The sequence below is a fragment of the Notolepis coatsorum genome (genome assembly GCF_963971535.1).
Source record: "Notolepis coatsorum genome assembly, chromosome: 4".
NCBI lineage: Eukaryota > Metazoa > Chordata > Actinopteri > Aulopiformes > Paralepididae > Notolepis > Notolepis coatsorum.
Genome location: NC_140168.1, coordinates 58,987,814 through 59,007,813, shown reverse-complemented (window position 1 = coordinate 59,007,813; position 20,000 = coordinate 58,987,814). Strand labels below are relative to the sequence as shown.

At 45.3% G+C, this 20,000-nt stretch overlaps 1 protein-coding gene across 1 annotated transcript in view; it reads left to right on the top strand.

Annotated features, from left to right (window-relative positions):
- The window catches only part of ptprua (protein tyrosine phosphatase receptor type Ua), a gene marked incomplete at its 5' end in the record, with an annotated part of 205,691 nt that overhangs the window by 101,413 nt on the left and 84,278 nt on the right, over positions 1 to 20,000 (top strand). Inside the window, 1 exon segment of the mRNA XM_084311954.1 lies at positions 11,465 to 11,501. Within this exon segment, the coding sequence (XP_084168080.1) occupies positions 11,465 to 11,501 (37 nt within the window).

Below are 20,000 nucleotides of genomic sequence, written 5' to 3'. Positions count from 1 at the left end.
ACACACACACAATACACAAACAGCATCCCAGTAAGCTCTGGCCCCAATTATTATTGGCCTTGTGTAGAATTATGTTTATTTTCATTTAATCATGGCGTTAATTGCTCATAAAGACATAAATACCATAATTTTCTGCAAGTTTTCATAAAAGCTCACAATGATGTGTTTATGGTCTGGATTCCATTTTCTAAAGCCAGATTGTATAATTCCATCGTTAATTTCCACAAAACAGAAAAGATTAGCATCAAAGGAAATGTAGGCCTGTTTAATTACTTAATTACTTAATTACTTTAAATATATGTGTTCAAATCACTTAACTGGAATCAGCAACTTTCTACGTTGCATTGGCTACAGTATTTGTGCGCTATATGTGTCAATTATTGAAGCTGAGCACTAGAGAAAGATGATGGGCAGGTACGTGAACATGATAGAAGTGTGCTATCATGTGTAAACTGTAAGCTCCTGAAACCCCAACAGGAGTGACTGGACAACTTGGAGGGAATGTGTGAATTATTATTGGCTTTTGGGCAATACTTCTGTACCCACAGAATGGGTCACCTGGCTGTGACACCCGTGGGAGGCACAAACTGTTTTACAATTGGCCTCCTGTGGAGAGCAGTTGTAGACATCCTAAAATACCCACTGATAATGGAGAGGTCTGCTCCACTGTCACGACACAAGCATGTACAAGAGCGCCCGCTATTATGAGTCCTCGTTTTGGTCACATCCACTTTGGATAAACTGTCTCTAGTGAGTGGCGTAGGTGGGGCAGCACCATCATCCATCTTGTTTGGGGCATTTGGTGAAATCAGTAGCTGGCAATTGTCCCTCAAGAGTCTGTCACCACGTGGTCAAGGTGAGAAGAGTGTCTGTCCTCATGGTGGTCAAGGAGAAAAGAGTGTCTGTCCTCACGGTGGTCAAGGAAAAAAGAGTGTCTGTCCTCATGGTGGTCAAGGAGAAAAGAGTGTCTGTCCTCACGGTGGTCAAGGAAAAAAGAGTGTCTGTCCTCACGGTGGTCAAGGTGAGAAGAGTGTCTGTCCTCACGTGGTCAAGGAAAAAAGAGTGTCTGTCCTCACGGTGGTCAAGGTGAGAAGAGTGTCTGTCCTCACGTGGTCAAGGTGAGAAGAGTGTCTGTCCTCACGGTGGTCAAGGTGAGAAGAGTGTCTGTCCTCACGTGGTCAAGGTGAGAAGAGTGTCTGTCCTCACGTGGTCAAGGTGAGAAGAGTGTCTGTCCTCACGTGGTCAAGGTGAGAAGGGTGTCTGTCCTCACGGTGGTCAAGGAGAAAAGAGTGTCTGTCCTCATGGTGGTCAAGGAGAAAAGAGTGTCTGTCCTCACGGTGGTCAAGGAGAAAAGAGTGTCTGTCCTCACGGTGGTCAAGGAGAAAAGAGTGTCTGTCCTCACGGTGGTCAAGGAGAAAAGAGTGTCTGTCCTCACGGTGGTCAAGGAGAAAAGAGTGTCTGTCCTCACGGTGGTCAAGGTGAGAAGAGTGTCTGTCCTCACGGTGGTCAAGGTGAGAAGAGTGTCTGTCCTCACGGTGGTCAAGGAGAAAAGAGTGTCTGTCCTCATGGTGGTCAAGGAGAAAAGAGTCTGTCATCACGGTGGTCAAGGAGAAAAGAGTGTCGAACGAAAGGAAGTTGGCAACTAACCAGAGTGCAAATTTGCAGTAAAGTGCATTGCAGTAGTATAACGTGTCTGATTTGAATAGCAATCAGGCTCGCGGTAAGAGTCTCTGTACCTGTCTATTCATCCAAGGAGGGATAGCGAGTGGGGAGTGGGGGCCTTTATCCTACTTTCATACTAACGCTTGTCTCCATAATGCTTTTTCTTTTGTTGTTGTTGTTCTTAGCTCTATTCTATTTAAATATTTCAAATATTTTCTTGTGTACCCCAGTTGCTATTGCATGTACATGTATGTGTTTTATTACATGTATTACACGTATATATTGTAACGAACCGTGTATAAAGCAGGCTCGCCACAGTCCAAAAACCCACAAGAACTTGTAATTTCCACACAAACGGTCTCTTTTGTTTCCTTTATTTAAATCACAAATAATAGCAAAACAAATCATACACCAGCAGACTGCGCTTCCCACTATCCCACTCACCACAAGCGCACAACAGGCAATATAGAATGGTCAGACAGTCCGGGGGTCAATAACACAAAAGGGGGTTTGTTGCTAGAAAGGGGATTATTCGATACTCAGGTTCGTCGTCCAGAAAAGGGTTGGTACACAAGGGAGAATCTCAGCCAGTCCAAAGGGTCGATACACACACAATCTCCTAACTGCTTCCCTCTTTCCTTCTACTCCACCACTCACTGTCACGAACACTCTGAATACAATATCTCTTTCTCTACAACAACAACAACAACAACCACCTACAACACGCTCAAAATAACCCTCTCTACACTAGTCTTTTATGAATGGATGTGGTACCATGTGTGCATGGGATCTGTGTCTCTAATTATGCGCAGGTGTATCTTATCCGGTCTAATCAACTAATGGGCGTGTCATGCATGCGTGCGTATGAAGTGTGTCTGCCTATGTGCTGCGCAGTGTGTATTCCATCAGTAAATAAACATCTATCTAAAACGCTACCACTATGTCCGCTACGGACATGTGCGTTGAACGAGGGAATAAGGACACGTTATTATAAACACTCCCGTTCCTCGTTCCGCGCACCAATCGTTCGCCGTATTCCGGCCAGTTCGCTTTGAGGCGTGACGCAACAGCATTGTCTCGCCAGCCAGGAATTCCTTGACAGCGAGTGACGCGGTGCGAGTGCCACTCGCTGTCACTTCCGGGATTCCCCGTGCTGCAGATGACGCAGAGCCAGATTCCTGCGCCACGACCTCTTCCTTTCAGTGGCATATGGTGACGTTTGCCACAATATATTATGTACATACGACATCGCTTTGAAAGGTGTTGACAGTCCAAAAAACTCCTTTCAGTTTTTCTTTCACCACTGTATCATCAGCCCTTACTGCATCAGGTAGTGTGGCGTGTGGGCAGCAGCTTAGCTAAACTGTCATCATCATCATTCGGATTAGCCGCTACACAGCTACCTCAAAGTGTTTGAGAAGGACAGACAAGTCCTCCTTTCCTCGCTCCCCCGTGAAAATGTGAGGGAAATCGTTGTCGTTGAATGGGGACGGCGTCAGAATGAAAGGGCAGCTCATTCCGAGAGCTATTGTTGTTAGCCATAATAACTGCTGAGTTTGCCCTCAAAGTTCTCATTAGTAAGCAGTCCAGTATATGCAGGAAAAGTATTCCTTCAGTCTTAGCTTTAGTTAGCTATAGGCAGATCCACTTTGTTTCTTCCAATTGTCTTTTATCCATCCAATTGACTCATTTGAATGTGAACTTTACTAGTGTGTCCATCCCATGTAGATTATTCTGCAATTAGCTTGGCTTTGGAACGCTATGTCTGTAGAAATGTATTGCCACCAGTGTATTGCTTGATAATATTTGATGATATTTAGTCATAAAGAAAATAAATGATTTTGCTACTGATTCCACCTTTGTTTTGTTTTTTAGTTTTTTTGTCTGGCCATAGTTGATTTACATAAAAATGATTTCCTTGAAAAATATAGATCCTTTGGCTTTTCTTACCACCCACTTGCACCACATAGTGCTCTGCCGTTTCCAGCATTAAAAAGGAGCTTTAAACACAGTTGGGATTAAATGGGTTAAAAGCCTTTTTTTCCCTCAAGGGATCCAAAATCCAAACATTTCACCCCCCCCCCCCCCCCCCCCTAGACTTTAAAACTCTAAAGAAAACTTTTTGTATTTCAAGCATGAATAAGTGAGAAGTGGTGGGCGTGTGTGTGTGCGTGTGTGCGTGCGTGAGTGCGTGCGTGTGCGTGCGTGTGTGTGCGTGCGTGCGCACAGGTGCAAAGAAAACAAACACTGTTTAAATCGTTACACTCATATGGAGGCAGAATTGCTCACGTCTGCCTGGCTCCCATGGTGCCCCTCTCAGACAGACCATCCCATCAACTTGTGTGTGTTTTATACTGAGGCGGGTGTGTGTGTGTGTGTGTGTGTGTGTGTGTGTGTGTGTGTATGCATGTGTTTTATACTGAGGTGTGTGTGTGTGTGTGTTTTGGTGGCGGTAGGGCCTTTTTTTTCTTTTTTTTTACTGCTTGTAAAACTATTACATGGCTCGTCAGCTGTGGCCAAGGTCAAGGTCTTTCAACCACTCTGTGTGTGTATGTGTGCGCGTGTGTGTATGTGTGCGCGTGTGTGTATGTGTGCGCGTGTGTGTGTGCCTTCAAAGGTTGCAATCAGATTGAAATCCCTCTGGCTTTTATTGATCTGGAGTTAACAGTTAAAGCCTTTTACGGTACGTCGAGCTACGGGTTTCCAGTCGGAATGAGTCCTCTCCCCTAAGACCCAATTAAAGAATGTTTTACACAGTGTATTGGAATGGTAATGCCTCTCGCTTCCAGTCACTCCTGTTCTGACCCGGGGGGGGGGGGAGAGAGAGGGAGGGGGGGGGACAGAACAGAACGACCACCAGAATATCATCATCGGTGTTGATTCTACGAGTGCCTTTTGCCCTTCAAACGCGTTTGAATCTCGATCTGTTTTCAAAGAGAAGCTTTTTTTTCTGATGATGCGGAGCTCCTCTGTGAGAGATGGTGAGGTAGGGGGGGGACGGGAGCAAATTATTTTGACAATTACCCCGGATAAATTAGATGTAGGCTTTACCTTGGACCAGGAGGCTGTCGTTGAATGGAGACTGTAATTGCTTCTGGCGGATGCGCCTTTACTGAGGCTTGAAAGATACCATGGTGCAGCCGGTTACTTATAAAACACGCATACACAAATCACAAGGTCTGCTCTCTCTCTATCCCTCCCACCCTTCTCTCTCTCTATCTCTCTCTCTCTAGCTCTCTCTCTCTAGCTCGCTCTTCTTCTCTCTCTCTCCCCCTCACTCTCCTCTCTTTGTATCTCACTCTCAATCTCTCTCTTTCTCTCTCTCCCTCCCACCCTTCTCTCTTTCTCTTTCTCCATCTCCCTCCCACTTCTCTCTTTCTCCCTCCCCTCTCTCTCCCTCCTGTCTCTATCTCTCTCCCCCCCATATCTCTCTGTCACTTTCTCTCCCACCCACCTCTCTTTTTTCTCTTGCTCTCGCTCTCTCTCGCTCTCTCTCTCTCCGTCTCTCTCTCTCTCTCTCTCTCTCTCTCTCTCTCTCTCTCTCTATGTCTCTCTCTCTCGCACCCCCCACCCCCGCTTTTTTATTTGTCTGCAACAAATCAGACGGCACTTTAGAAAATTCTAGCCTGTAATTCTATGTATTATACAGAGACTGCGGGTGCTGTATGTCACATTGCACCACCACATCCAGGCTGGGGACTAATGCAGCTTCCTGTTACCATCCATCATCTGTAGCTACCTGTCACTCCTCTTACACATGTGCCGTATGGGAATTAGGGCTGCAGAATACCGGCATATATATATTAGACATAACACTATGAAACTTTATCCCCCGCAGGACTGCCACCACAGGGGACACACGTGGCGACTCACTCACTCACTCACTCATTCCCTCACTCATACATTTTACGAGGGACATTTTGTAGAACTCACATGCAGGTCATGTAACCGTTCATTCTCCCTAAAGCATCAGCTTGAATGGCATTATCCACATTATCCAGCTTTCACTCGCAACATATCAACAACACTAAAGCCGCCTCCCAGCTGTTAAAAATCCAGTGAGAGTCTCAAGAGAATGGCTGTCTAAGATGGCTCGCCTCCACAGCTTCATCGACTGGTTTTTGCTAACCCGCGACTAGTTAGTGCGATACCTGCTGGTGCTATCTGAAATTGTCTGGCTTGACCTGTGCTAAATGTGGAACACGGCATGTCATAACATGAGTCAAAGAAGTAGGGTGGTGTTTCCTATATCAAGGCTGATATCCTCGTTTAGGATCCTCAGAGCACACTGTGCCACGGAGCCATTGCGAAGATAACCGGCTACACAGCTAGCATTAGCTGCCTTTCAACACAGTGAAACTGCTTTTTAGTTTGCTGGAGGGTATCGGCTTACAAGATACCAGAGGGATTAATGAATGCTTCAAATAATGTACTGTAAGGTCCTGCACCCATGACTGTTTGTTGGCTAGTGAGTGTTTGCTAGCGAGTGCAACATGTATAACCTTTAGTGGGTCTGGACGGTTCCGTGCTTGTATGCATGAAACCATGGGCCGCGGAACGCATTTCGAATGGGTAGGGCCAAAAATTACGTGACGTTGCTCCCCCGCCAAAACCAAGCCACATGCTCGTAACGCATTCGTTTATTGATTATAGCCTACACTTTAGTCACAATCAAATAGTATCATAATATGCATTACTTAACCAGTATTATTAGAAAGCGTAAATAATTTGACATGTCGAGTCCAGTTTCATACAGTAGGATTAAAAAATGTCAACACTCACCACCCCGTCTTAAACATTCCCCAAGAAGTTCCTCCGTCTCTCGTTGTGCTGAATGAAGTCACTGGCAATGGCGAGAACATCCACATTGGACAAAGAATCCCTGTGTGTGTGGCTGCACATCAAGTCATTGAGTCTCCTTTGAGTCATTCTTGACCTTAGATAAGTCTTCATCCGACGAAGGGTTGAGAATGACCTCTCAATTGTATAAAACCTGTGTACATCTGCCTGTACATCTGGCAATAGGGTTTCGCTACCGGAGCAGCTTTCATTGCCGATGTTATACTGATGCTACTGTTGTGACGGTAATTCCAGACGTTCGGATCGCATCTGGCAGCACATTCAACTGTGCGCGTAAACTGTCAAAGTCAAAATCCTTCTCGTAGAGCGACAGTGTGGAGGACGGGTAACTGCCCATCTCCCCTTTAGCCGCAGTTACAATCAGACGTTCCAGGTCAGCAACCACATGCAGGTCTCTCTGCTCAAAATGCCGGTCAATAGCCAATCAATCATTAAGAAACAGAGTTTGTCGCTTGTGATAGGCTACGTACAGATAGTGGAAATTAGCCCGGGAAGCGCGCAAAAGTGCAATACATTAACACTTTCAGTGCCCATAACGTCATGTGACGTTTTATCAGCCCAATGCCTGAATGCCCACGACGTGTATTAGCGTTTAATTTTTTTATTAGCGATCTGATTTCATATTTCATCAACCGAGTCTCCCGTTGGTACAGCAGCTCCTCCAGCAGCTCAGAATGGAAAAAAGCGTCCCCTATCGTCTATCCCTGAGTAACTGCACGTCAGTCGCTTAGACTGACCTGGGATCAGTCGATATGTAGAGGCGGAGCCAGCTGGCTCATTGAGCTGGCAAGCTGTCTGCTCAACATGGAAGTCATCGCGGGACGGGAATCAGCCTGGAATATATATTCACAGTAGCCAATCGATAGTAGACAGTAGTGATCGATTTTTGGAATGGCGATCAGAAATTGGAATGATCTTTTTGGAGAACATCTGATCTGAGGTAAGGAATCTATTTTACCATTCTTGGGATAATCAGAGATATATAATTCGCTGAGATATCAGCGTTTTTATGTGTGTGTGTGTGTGTATGCGCGATCGCTGATGAGGAACTCAGATAATCGATTTTCAGCTTGCGGCCCCAGCGTGCATACGTACACATATACTATCGATAATCTAGCGTTTATTTGAAAACGATTCATAAATAGGCCGAAAAATGACAACGTTTTTGTGTATTCTAGAATATTCCAGTCTTCTTCTTTTTCTTTCTGCTTTTCCCGTCAGGGGTCACCTCAGCGGATCATCCGTTTCCATCTGTTTCTGTCCTCTGCGTCGTCCTCCGTCACTCCCACTGCCTGCATGTCCTCCTTCACTGTGTCCATAAACCTCCTCTTGGGCCTTCCCCTCCTCCTCTTTCCTGGCAGCTCCATCTCCAGCATCCTCCTCCCGATGTACCCCACCTCCCTCCTCCGCACATGTCCAAACCATCTCAGTCTTGCTTCTCTCACTTTCTGCCCGAACTGCTTAACATGGGCCGTTCCTCTGATGTAGACATTTTCGATTTTGTCCAACCTTGTTACTCCCAGAGAGAACCTTAACGTCTTCATCTCTGCCACCTCCAGCTCTGCCACCTGCTTGTTGGTCAGCGCCACTGTTTCTAGACCATACAGCATAGCTGGTCTCACTACCGTGCTGTAGACCTTTCCCTTTACTCTTGCTGGTACCCTTCTATCGCAGATCACCCCTGTCATCCTTCTCCACCCGCACAACCCGACCTGCACTCTCTTCTTCACCTCCCTACCACAGTCCCCATTACTTTGGACTGTTGACCCCCTTTTCAAAATGCTATAAAACGAAAATGAACCGATAAAAAAACAATCCGCTTCGACAATGTTGACTGGAAAACGAGTCATTGATAAGCGACGGGCTTATCACATAATTTAAAACAAAGATGAGGCGTTATTAACGCTAACATTGAAGTGGATGGTGGGCATTCAACCGGTAAATCAAGGTTAAGCTTGGGCTCTGAAAGTGTTAAGAACGTAAATGTATTTGCTGATATATTAAAATGTTTACATAATGTTTGATGTTTGATACACGCCAAGGTAGGTATGGCCACGGCCCCACTGGCCATACCGGTTCCGCGGCCTATGCATGAAACGCATCGAAATTGCCCCTAACAAGCTCTTCTGGTCGGGTACAATCGGCACCGTGAAATCTGTAAAAAGGCTACAGTCTCATTTCTAGAGCGAATGTAAACGTGTGTGTGAAGAGTGAGTCACCATGTCGCTGTCTATATGACTGAAGAGTGAGTCACCATGTCGCTGTCTATATGACTGAAGAGTGAGTCACCATGTTGCTGTCTATATGACTGAAGAGTGAGTCACCATGTCGCTGTCTATATGACTGAAGAGTGAGTCACCATGTCGCTGTCTATATGACTGAAGAGTGAGTCACCATGTCGCTGTCTATATGACTGAAGAGTGAGGCACCATGTCGCTGTCTATATGACTGAAGAGTGAGTCACCATGTCGCTGTCTATATGACTGAAGAGTGAGTCACCATGTCGCTGTCTATATGACTGAAGAGTGAGGCACCATGTCGCTGTCTATATGACTGAAGAGTGAGTCACCATGTCGCTGTCTATATGACTGAAGAGTGAGTCACCATGTCGCTGTCTATATGACTGAAGAGTGAGTCACCATGTCGCTGTCTATATGACTGAAGAGTGAGGCACCATGTCGCTGTCTATATGACTGAAGAGTGAGTCACCATGTCGCTGTCTATATGACTGAAGAGTGAGGCACCATGTCGCTGTCTATACGACTGAAGAGTGAGTCACCATGTCGCTGTCTATATGACTGAAGAGTGAGTCACCATGTCGCTGTCTATATGACTGAAGAGTGAGGCACCATGTCGCTGTCTATATGACTGAAGAGTGAGGCACCATGTCGCTGTCTATATGACTGAAAAGTGAGTCACCATGTTGCTGTCTATATGACTGAAGAGTGAGTCACCATGTCGCTGTCTATATGACTGAAGAGTGCGTCACCATGTCGCTGTCTATATGACTGAAGAGTGAGTCACCATGTCGCTGTCTATATGACTGAAGAGTGAGTCACCATGTCGCTGTCTATATGACTGAAGAGTGAGGCACCATGTCGCTGTCTATATGACTGAAGAGTGAGGCACCATGTCGCTGTCTATATGACTGAAGAGTGAGGCACCATGTCGCTGTCTATATGACTGAAGAGTGAGTCACCATGTCGCTGTCTATATGACTGAAGAGTGCGTCACCATGTCGCTGTCTATATGACTGAAGAGTGAGTCACCATGTCGCTGTCTATATGACTGAAGAGTGCGTCACCATGTCGCTGTCTATATGACTGAAGAGATGAAAATATTGAGTCAGATGTCTACCAAAATAATTATTGAGAATTTGACAGTTTGATCCTGTATCACATATTCATTTCACCATTCAGCTCGATATGAACATCAATTCCATTCCGTCGTCCTCACAGACATCTTGGTAGGCAGGTGACAGTAAAACGGGGGATTATCATTAAATGACCACTGGCTCGGGCCAATTCCATCATGATGTATAACGTATACATATTGTGATGTTTAAAAAAGAAAAAAGAAAAAAAAATCATATCTCATATCGCAGGTGCCAGACCGGGGCAGGACACAGTGACCGGGTCTGGGGCGGGGCAGGTGCCAGGCCGGGGCAGGACACAGTGACTGGGTGTGGGGCAGGTGCCAGGTCGGGGCAGGACACAGTGACTGGGTGTGGGGCAGGGCAGGTGCCAGACCGGGGCAGGACACAGTGACCGGGTTTGGGGTGGGGCAGGTGCCAGGCCAGGGCAGGACACAGTGACTGGGTGTGGGGCGGGGCAGGTGCCAGGCCAGGGCAGGACACAGTGACTGGGTGTGGGGCGGGGCAGGTGCCAGGCCGGGGCAGGACACAGTGACTGGGTGTGGGGCGGGGCAGGTGCCAGGCCGGGGCAGGACACAGTGACTGGGTGTGGGGCGGGGCAGGTGCCAGACCGGGGCAGGACACAGTGACTGGGTGTGGGGCGGGGCAGGTGCCAGACCGGGGCAGGACACAGTGACTGGGTGTGGGGCGGGGGCTTTGGGGGGCACCTTGACGGAGAAGAAGACGCCACATGAAATATCACCTTCTCTTCCAAACGAGAAGGGTAAATATAACTTCTGCCGGCAGTATGACGGCGGTGATGAGAAATCCCTCCGAGCTGATTTTCAATGAAAATTAAAAAAGAATTTAAAATAGAAATAGCCAATTTGGCACCCGTTTTAGGTGACATGATTTGACTCGAATCTTGAAGCACAGATTAGCATAATTGCCCATAAAGCCTGATTTAGCATTTTTAAATCTTAATTTAGTAATGTCCCACCCCTCCCTCAACTGAGTAGGGATAGGGGTGGCTGGTCGGAGAGAGTGGGAGGGAGCCAATCAGGGAGGCGCGTCGCCGCCGGGACCTGGTGCCGCACGAAGCAGGGAGTAGAGGTCTCTCTCGTCACAATGAGATGTCATCCACTCGGGAATTTCAATTATCTCTCTTCCCTCTGCAGCAAAGGGCTCGGTGACTTTGACACACCCTCACGCACACGCACGCACACACACACACACACACACACACACACACACACACACACACACACACACACACACACACACACACACACACACACACACACACACACACACACACATACACACACTCTAATGTGCACTGCCACTGTCGCATGTTTCAATGGCTGCGTGTGCGCGTTGAGAATGTCTCACTTTGTAATAACATAATATGTGCTGTACTGTATGTCCTGTGTTCTTTTTTTAATGTCTTGTTTGTGTAGTGGTGGTTGTGTACTGTTTGTGTAGTGGTGGTTGTGTACTGTTTGTGTAGTGGTGGTTGTGTGTGCGTCCCGCATTTAAGGCAGATTGACTTATTTTTGTTGTTTTTTCTTCCTTCTTTCTTTTTCACAGGAGACGAGAATCAACTGTGTCCGGATCGCCCGCAAAGGTAGCATTTTTATTTATTTATTAATCTATTTTTGTATCCTTTTGGAATGACATAGAGGGATATATACAACTGTGGGATTATTGCAAAAAAAAAAAAATCGTTTTTTTTTTTGTTTTTTCTACATACAGTTCAATCTTGACAGAGTTGTTCCCGGTGCAACGCTAATGCTCAGGGGAGTTTGTGATGTCTACTTAGTGTGGTGTTGTTTACTGTAGGGGAGTTTGTGATCTCTACTCAGTGTGATGTTGTTTACTGTAGGGGAGTTTGTGATGTCTACTTAGTGTGGTGTTGTTTACTGTAGGGGAGTTTGTGATCTCTACTCAGTGGTGTTGTTTACTGTAGGGGAGTTTGTGATCTCTACTTAGTGGGGTGTTGTTTACTGTAGGGGAGTTTGTGATCTCTACTCAGTGGTGTTGTTTACTGTAGGGGAGTTTGTGATCTCTACTTAGTGGGGTGTTGTTTACTGTAGGGGAGTTTGTGATCTCTACTTAGTGGGGTGTTGTTTACTGTAGGGGAGTTTGTGATCTCTACTCAGTGGTGTTGTTTACTGTAGGGGAGTTTGTGATCTCTACTTAGTGGTGCTGTTTACTGTAGGGGCGTTTGTGATCTCTACTCAGTGGTGTTGTTTACTGTAGGGGAGTTTGTGATCTCTACTCAGTGGTGTTGTTTACTGTAGGGGAGTTTGTGATCTCTACTTAGTGGGGTGTTGTTTACTGTAGGGGAGTTTGTGATCTCTACTTAGTGGGGTGTTGTTTACTGTAGGGGAGTTTGTGATCTCTACTTAGTGGGGCGTTGTTTACTGTAGGGGAGTTTGTGATCTCTACTCAGTGGTGTTGTTTACTGTAGGGGAGTTTGTGATCTCTACTTAGTGGGGTGTTGTTTACTGTAGGGGAGTTTGTGATCTCTACTTAGTGGGGTGTTGTTTACTGTAGGGGAGTTTGTGATCTCTACTCAGTGGTGTTGTTTACTGTAGGGGAGTTTGTGATCTCTACTTAGTGGGGTGTTGTTTACTGTAGGGGAGTTTGTGATCTCTACTTAGTGTGGTGTTGTTTACTGTAGGGGAGTTTGTGATGTCTACTCAGTGTGATGTTGTTTACTGTAGGGGAGTTTGTGATGTCTACTCAGTGTGATGTTGTTTACTGTAGGGGAGTTTGTGATCTCTACTCAGTGGTGTTGTTTACTGTAGGGGAGTTTGTGATCTCTACTCAGTGGTGTTGTTTACTGTAGGGGAGTTTGTGATCTCTACTCAGTGGGGTGTTGTTTACTGTAGGGGAGTTTGTGATCTCTACTTAGTGTTGTGTTGTTTACTGTAGGGGAGTTTGTGATCTCTACTTAGTGGGGTGTTGTTTACTGTAGGGGAGTTTGTGATCTCTACTTAGTGGGGTGTTGTTTACTGTAGGGGAGTTTGTGATCTCTACTCAGTGGTGTTGTTTACTGTAGGGGAGTTTGTGATCTCTACTTAGTGGTGCTGTTTACTGTAGGGGCGTTTGTGATCTCTACTCAGTGGTGTTGTTTACTGTAGGGGAGTTTGTGATCTCTACTCAGTGGTGTTGTTTACTGTAGGGGAGTTTGTGATCTCTACTTAGTGGGGTGTTGTTTACTGTAGGGGAGTTTGTGATCTCTACTTAGTGGGGTGTTGTTTACTGTAGGGGAGTTTGTGATCTCTACTTAGTGGGGCGTTGTTTACTGTAGGGGAGTTTGTGATCTCTACTCAGTGGTGTTGTTTACTGTAGGGGAGTTTGTGATCTCTACTTAGTGGGGTGTTGTTTACTGTAGGGGAGTTTGTGATCTCTACTTAGTGGGGTGTTGTTTACTGTAGGGGAGTTTGTGATCTCTACTCAGTGGTGTTGTTTACTGTAGGGGAGTTTGTGATCTCTACTTAGTGGGGTGTTGTTTACTGTAGGGGAGTTTGTGATCTCTACTTAGTGTGGTGTTGTTTACTGTAGGGGAGTTTGTGATGTCTACTCAGTGTGATGTTGTTTACTGTAGGGGAGTTTGTGATGTCTACTCAGTGTGATGTTGTTTACTGTAGGGGAGTTTGTGATCTCTACTCAGTGGTGTTGTTTACTGTAGGGGAGTTTGTGATCTCTACTCAGTGGTGTTGTTTACTGTAGGGGAGTTTGTGATCTCTACTCAGTGGGGTGTTGTTTACTGTAGGGGAGTTTGTGATCTCTACTTAGTGTTGTGTTGTTTACTGTAGGGGAGTTTGTGATCTCTACTTAGTGTTGTGTTGTTTACTGTAGGGGAGTTTGTGATGTCTACTCAGTGTGGTGTTGTTTACTGTAGGGGAGTTTGTGATGTCTGATTAGTGGGGTGTTGTTTACTGTAGGGGAGTTTGTGATGTCTACTCAGTGTGGTGTTGTTTACTGTAGGGGAGTTTGTGATCTCTACTCAGTGTGGTGTTGGCTGTTTAGCTGAGCCATAAACCTGTCCAACCCTGTGTCGCTGCTCCCCACAGCAAAGACAGGGAGACAAGGAGAGGGGAACTGCAAAAAATGCCATATGCTCACTCTCTCTCTTTCATTTTATTGGTCTCTTTCTCTCTGTCTTTCTTTCTTTCCTCTCAAATCACTGACACTGAGGTTCTTCTTGGCATGCCCCTCGGGTTGAGACGGCTTTGAAATGATACATGCAGTAGTGCCATATTATCGTTTTAGTTTTTCTTGTCGAGAGAGCGAGAGAGAGAGAGAGAGAGAGAGAGAGAGAGAGAGAGAGAGAGAGAGAGAGAGAGAGAGGGTGGGAGGTGTAGGAGGTGTGGGTTGAGAGTTCTTGAGAAGGTGAGAAGCCTATCAGTTCAAACAGTTGGGGGGAAAGGGAGAAACAGAAAGAGAGTGAGAGAGAGATAGGGTGGGAGGTGTGGGTGGAGGATTGTAGTTTCTTTCCCTTCCTTCACTCCCCATAGACTAGTGCCAGAGGTGTGTGTGAGAGAAGGGGGGCATACAGTATAGAGATCAGAATCCATCTCTTTACCAGGAGCATGATGACACCCTGCCGGCTCCACCTGCTGTACATACTGCAGAGGAGGAACGTGTGTATGCGCACCTTATACTGCAACAAAGAAAACAGTGGAGGAAAGGGCTTCATCAACAACATGACAATACAGTAATAGAAAGCTCCTTTCTATTGCAGCAACAGTTTATTAAAGCTATAGTTGTGCACAGAATTAAACAGGCACTGGCAGAAGCCAGGGACACCGATGGCTGTAGATATACATGTAGTTGTAGCAATGTGTTTCCTCAGGCAGTAATGATAGTCAGGGGGGGAAAGGCGGGGAAAAGGGAAAATGACTAAGGACCTGACTATAGTCCGCCATTCAATGCTGCCTGAGGAAGAACACTAGTTCAGCAGTTCTCAAACTACTGGTCACGACCCAAAGTGGGTCGTGGGTAGGTGACAGTGGGGTCGCGCATTGGCAACATATTTTGGCTAAATATGCCTAGTTTTATAAATCTGTATTGATAACATAGTGCTGTAATTACATTTTCTAATAAATATGCATGATCAAGTTCAACAATTTAGTGTGCTTTTATTTTGATATTCCTTAATTCCACGTTGAAATTCCACGATACGTTAAGTGTGGGGTCGCCAAAAAATATCCTAAATAAAATGGGGTTGTGGTATAAAAAAGGTTTGAGAACCCCTGCACTAGTTCAATGCTGCCTGAGGAAGAACACTAGTTTGAGATGTGTTGCTACAGCTACATGTATAATCTACAGCCACTTGTGTCCCTGGCTTCTTTGTGCCTGTTCTATTCTGTGCACAACTAAAGCTTTAATCAACTATTTGCTGCATCCAATGAGCTTCCTATTATTTTTCATACTGTATAACTTATACTTGGCTGGGCATATCTACAAGGAGACATATGTCTGGTCATGTTGTATGCAGGGGTGTAAAAAGTACAGAGAAATTATACTTAAGTGAAAGTATGGGTACCCTCTCAAAATCGTACTCAAGTAAAAGTCAGAGTATCTGGCTAAAAACACACTTGAGTAAAAGTAAAAAAGTGTCTACTTTTAAATGTACTTAAATACTAAAAACTTTGTAAAAAGTTAAAGTGTTTCTCACTATCAATTCTTCTGATAGCAGGTGTTTAATCAAAGATCCCCGCTTTCTAGTCTTGCACAAGGACCAATCAGCATGGGTATGGGCGGGTTCATTTTCCATTTGATTGGCTGTTTTTAAATAAAGCGCGGCTGCAGGATTAATAACGTTAACGTTAGTTCGGCCAGAGAAACAAATATACTAATTAAAATCGTTGGACCTGCGAGATTTGTACTTTGTAAGGAGTACAAATTATGTTTTTTTTCCCTCTGAAATGTAATTGAGTAAAAGTACAAGTATACAAACCTAATAATACTTGAGTAAAGTACAAATCCCCAAAAACAGTACTTAAGTATTGTAACGAAATACAATTACTCAAGTACTTCACACCCCTGGTTGTATGTACTGTACATGTACTGTAGGGCCAGTTTGCTACAGGCCCAGAGGACAACCTCTCTGCTCCTCTTTGTTCAAAACCTTCAGAGGTTTTTCCTGGAGGAGGAGGTTACTGTGAAGAAGGTTTCCTTCATGGCTGCTCTCTTCTATTCTACAACTCTGTCTCAAATAAGATCTCTCTCTCTCTATCTCTCTCTCTCTCTCTCTCTCTCTCTGTCTCTCTCTGTCTCTCTCTCTTTCTCTCTCCCTCTCCCTCTATCTATCTCTCTCTCTCTTTCTCAAATGACGGTATCTGATATGGACTAATGTGTGTGTGGGTGTGTGGTAGTGGGGGGGGGGGGGGGGGGGGGGGTAGAATATGCATCGCACCATCTGTCACCCAACTCCCTCAACTTGTCCTGTGTGTCATGGCTTGTTTGTAGAGCTGAATCTATATTCTATATTATATGGATATATATATATATATATATATATATATATATATATATTATATCTATATTATATGGATAAAAAAAATAGATAATTGTTCCATGCATACATACGCGCATTCTCCCCTGGTGAATATAAGTATCATTTGTAGTATAGTAATATAGTGGTCTGGGGTAATTCCCGAAAGGCTGAGTCATTATTCCCGTATTAAGGCCTTATACGTCAATTCTATTATAAGCGTTGGCGTTTCTTGCCTGGACACGCTACTATTCCCAAATCAAATCTATATAGTAGGTATTATGTTTCATCATGAATGCATGAAAGGGGGGGGGGGGGGGGGTCGTTTCTGATTATTTGATTACCAGTAACGGCATTCTTATTGAACACTAAAAACGTTTATCAGCCCGATCGGTATAAAAGCATTGCACGATCAAGCAAAAATTTACGTCAGATAGTCCTTACCTGTGATTGGGAGTATTCCAAAAATAATATTCCAATTGTTTGATCGCCATCTGGTACATCCGATGTCCATTTGGTCCACGGCATAACCCACCACAACATATGGATCGGGGATATTTGACTCGCTTCAATGGAACCGGAATGGAATGGAATTTGACCGTTGCACAGGCCAAGATATAAGGTTTCAAAGGGTGCTCGATACCGCCGTCTAGCTGGATGCGGCCGGTATTGCATTTTGGCATTCTCAGGATGATTCCCCATGTTAACCCAGAATCTGTGTGCCTGTAATGAATATAAATATCGAATAAAAAAAATAACGGTCAAATAACGAGTATACTCGTTGTTGGCGTTCAAGCGATGGCGTCCAATAACGAGTATGTTGGCGGGGAAAGAGTTAAGAGGCGAGTAGTGACTCACCCTCTGGATCCTGTTAGATGGCAGTCTGTCAGGCTGAGGACATCATCTGAACCCACATGCCCCGTAACAGAAGCCAGTCCCCTGCATGTCTTCTCTACGCCTCCAGCTGCAGCAGCGGCCAGAGGCATGTTTTCCTCTTGTCCTCCGGACGTCCGTTCCATTCTCCTGAATGTGTTTTCTCAGGAACTACGGATGGGCATTTTTGTCGTTAAATGATATAAAAAATCGAATAGTTTATGCAAATATTGTTTAGTCTCAAAACATTTATTTGTACTTGTTTTTAAACAGCAGTGTATTGAGAGGGAACTGTTACACCACTGAACGGCATGCTGGGTACAGCGCGCTAGCTAGCCGCGTAGCATAGCGGTCTGTTAACTCACTGGAGGCCAAACCCGAGATAGTCCGGGTTAACTCGCCATGCTCTGGGCGCCAAACCAGAGAAATCTCGGGTTTTAATCCATATTTCTTTTATTAGCGATATCCATTCATTTTTCATCCATCCAGCCTGACGTTATCATTGGGAATGGGTCTGAGCAAACGGCAAATACCGCCGCCTAGGGGGGACATTTGGCTGACATTTGGCTGAGCTCTCGGCTGCAGTCAGAAAAGCCTTGTGTAGTCGGAGGGAGACAGTGATAATCTCTCTGGGACTAAACTCCAGATAACAAAATGTGTCACGTTGCACAAAGATTGATCCTCCCTCACCGGAAGTCTCCTGACCCACCGAGCTTAATGTATTATGTTTGTTTATGCTTTATAGTCTGTCATAGAAAAATACGCCATGGGCGATTAATTAATGTAGCTGTTGATTTATGTTGCTGTACGTTTTCTTTTTCTTTTCTTTCCTTGTTTTTTCCCCCCCGACATTTTTTGTGAGATGATTGTTTTAAGTTTGTTACAGAAAGAAAAAAAGCAACTAACTTTGGAAAAAAGCCTTGGGTATAATATAGGCAGTAAGTGAAGTTCAGTGCAGTGTGTGGTCGTGTACTTGGCCACAGATCTGTGCTGCAGCAGTGCTCTTGAGACTGGAACTGGAATGACCTCAATCCCCCCGGGAAAATAACACTGCTATATTGCCAGCACTCTTTCTCTCTTACATCCTCCCATACTGTCTCTCCCTCGCTCTTTCTCTCTTACATCCTCTCATGCTGTCTCTCCCTCGCTCTTTCTCTCTTACATCCTCTCATGCTGTCTCTCACTCGCTCTTTCTCTCTTACATCCTCTCATACTGTCTCTCCCTCACTCTTTCTCTCTTACATCCTCTCATACTGTCTCTCCCTCGCTCTTTCTCTCTTACAGTACATCCTCTCATACTGTCTCTCCCTCGATATTTCTCTCTTACAGTACATCCTCTCATACTGTCTCTCCCTCGCTCTTTCTCTCTTACATCCTCTCATACTGTCTCTCCCTCGCTCTTTCTCTCTTACATCCTCTCATACTGTCTCTCCCTCGCTCTTTCTCTCTTATATCCTCTCATACTGTCTCTCCCTCGCTCTTTCTCTCTTACAGTACATCCTCTCATACTGTCTCTCCCTCGCTCTTTCTCTCTTACATCCTCTCATACTGTCTCTCCCTCGCTCTTTCTCTCTTATATCCTCTCATACTGTCTCTCCCTCGCTCTTTCTCTCTTACAGTACATCCTCTCATACTGTCTCTCCCTCGCTCTTTCTCTCTTACATCCTCTCATACTGTCTCTCCCTCGCTCTTTCTCTCTTACATCCTCTCATACTGTCTCTCCCTCGCTCTTTCTCTCTTACATCCTCTCATACTGTCTCTCCCTCGCTCTTTCTCTCTTACATCCTCTCATACTGTCTCTCCCTCACTCTTTCTCTCTTACATCCTCTCATACTGTCTCTCCCTCGCTCTTTCTCTCTTACATCCTCTCATACTGTCTCTCACTTGCTCTTTCTCTCTTACATCCTCTCATACTGTCTCTCCCTCGCTCTTTCTCTCTTACAGTACATCCTCTCATACTGTCTCTCCCTTGCTCTTTCTCTCTTACATCCTCTCATACTGTCTCTCCCTCGCTCTTTCTCTCTTACATCCTCTCATACTGTCTCTCCCTCGCTCTTTCTCTCTTACATCCTCTCATACTGTCTCTCCCTCGCTCTTTCTCTCTTACATCCTCTCATACTGTCTCTCCCTCACTCTTTCTCTCTTACATCCTCTCATACTGTCTCTCCCTCGCTCTTTCTCTCTTACATCCTCTCATACTGTCTCTCACTTGCTCTTTCTCTCTTACATCCTCTCATACTGTCTCTCCTTCGATCTTTCTCTCTTACATCCTCTCATACTGTCTCTCCCTCGCTCTTTCTCTCTTGCATCCTCTCATAATGTCTCCCTCGCTCTTTCTTTCAGCACGTCTCTACACTCAAACTCCCTATCACTCTTAACACTTTCACTCTCTTGCTCCCTCTCCATTTCTCTCCATCTCTCTCTCTCTCTGGCTCTTTCCGCTGCTCTCCCGCAAACACTCTTGTCTCTCTACACATCCCATTTCTCCCTTATACACACACTCTATCTAACGCTCACTCTCTCGTGTTCCTTCTCCATCTCTCTCTCTCTCTCTCTCTCTCTCTCCCTCTCATTTTGTCACATTTGCTCACTCTCCTGCTGTTAACACTCTCTCTCTATCTCTAACACTCATTCTCTCTCTTGTGATCTCTCGATCTGTGTGTCTTTCTCCCTCTCACACACGTCTACACACTATCTCTTTCTCACTCCCTCTCTCTCGTTCTCTCTCTCTTGTTAAATCCA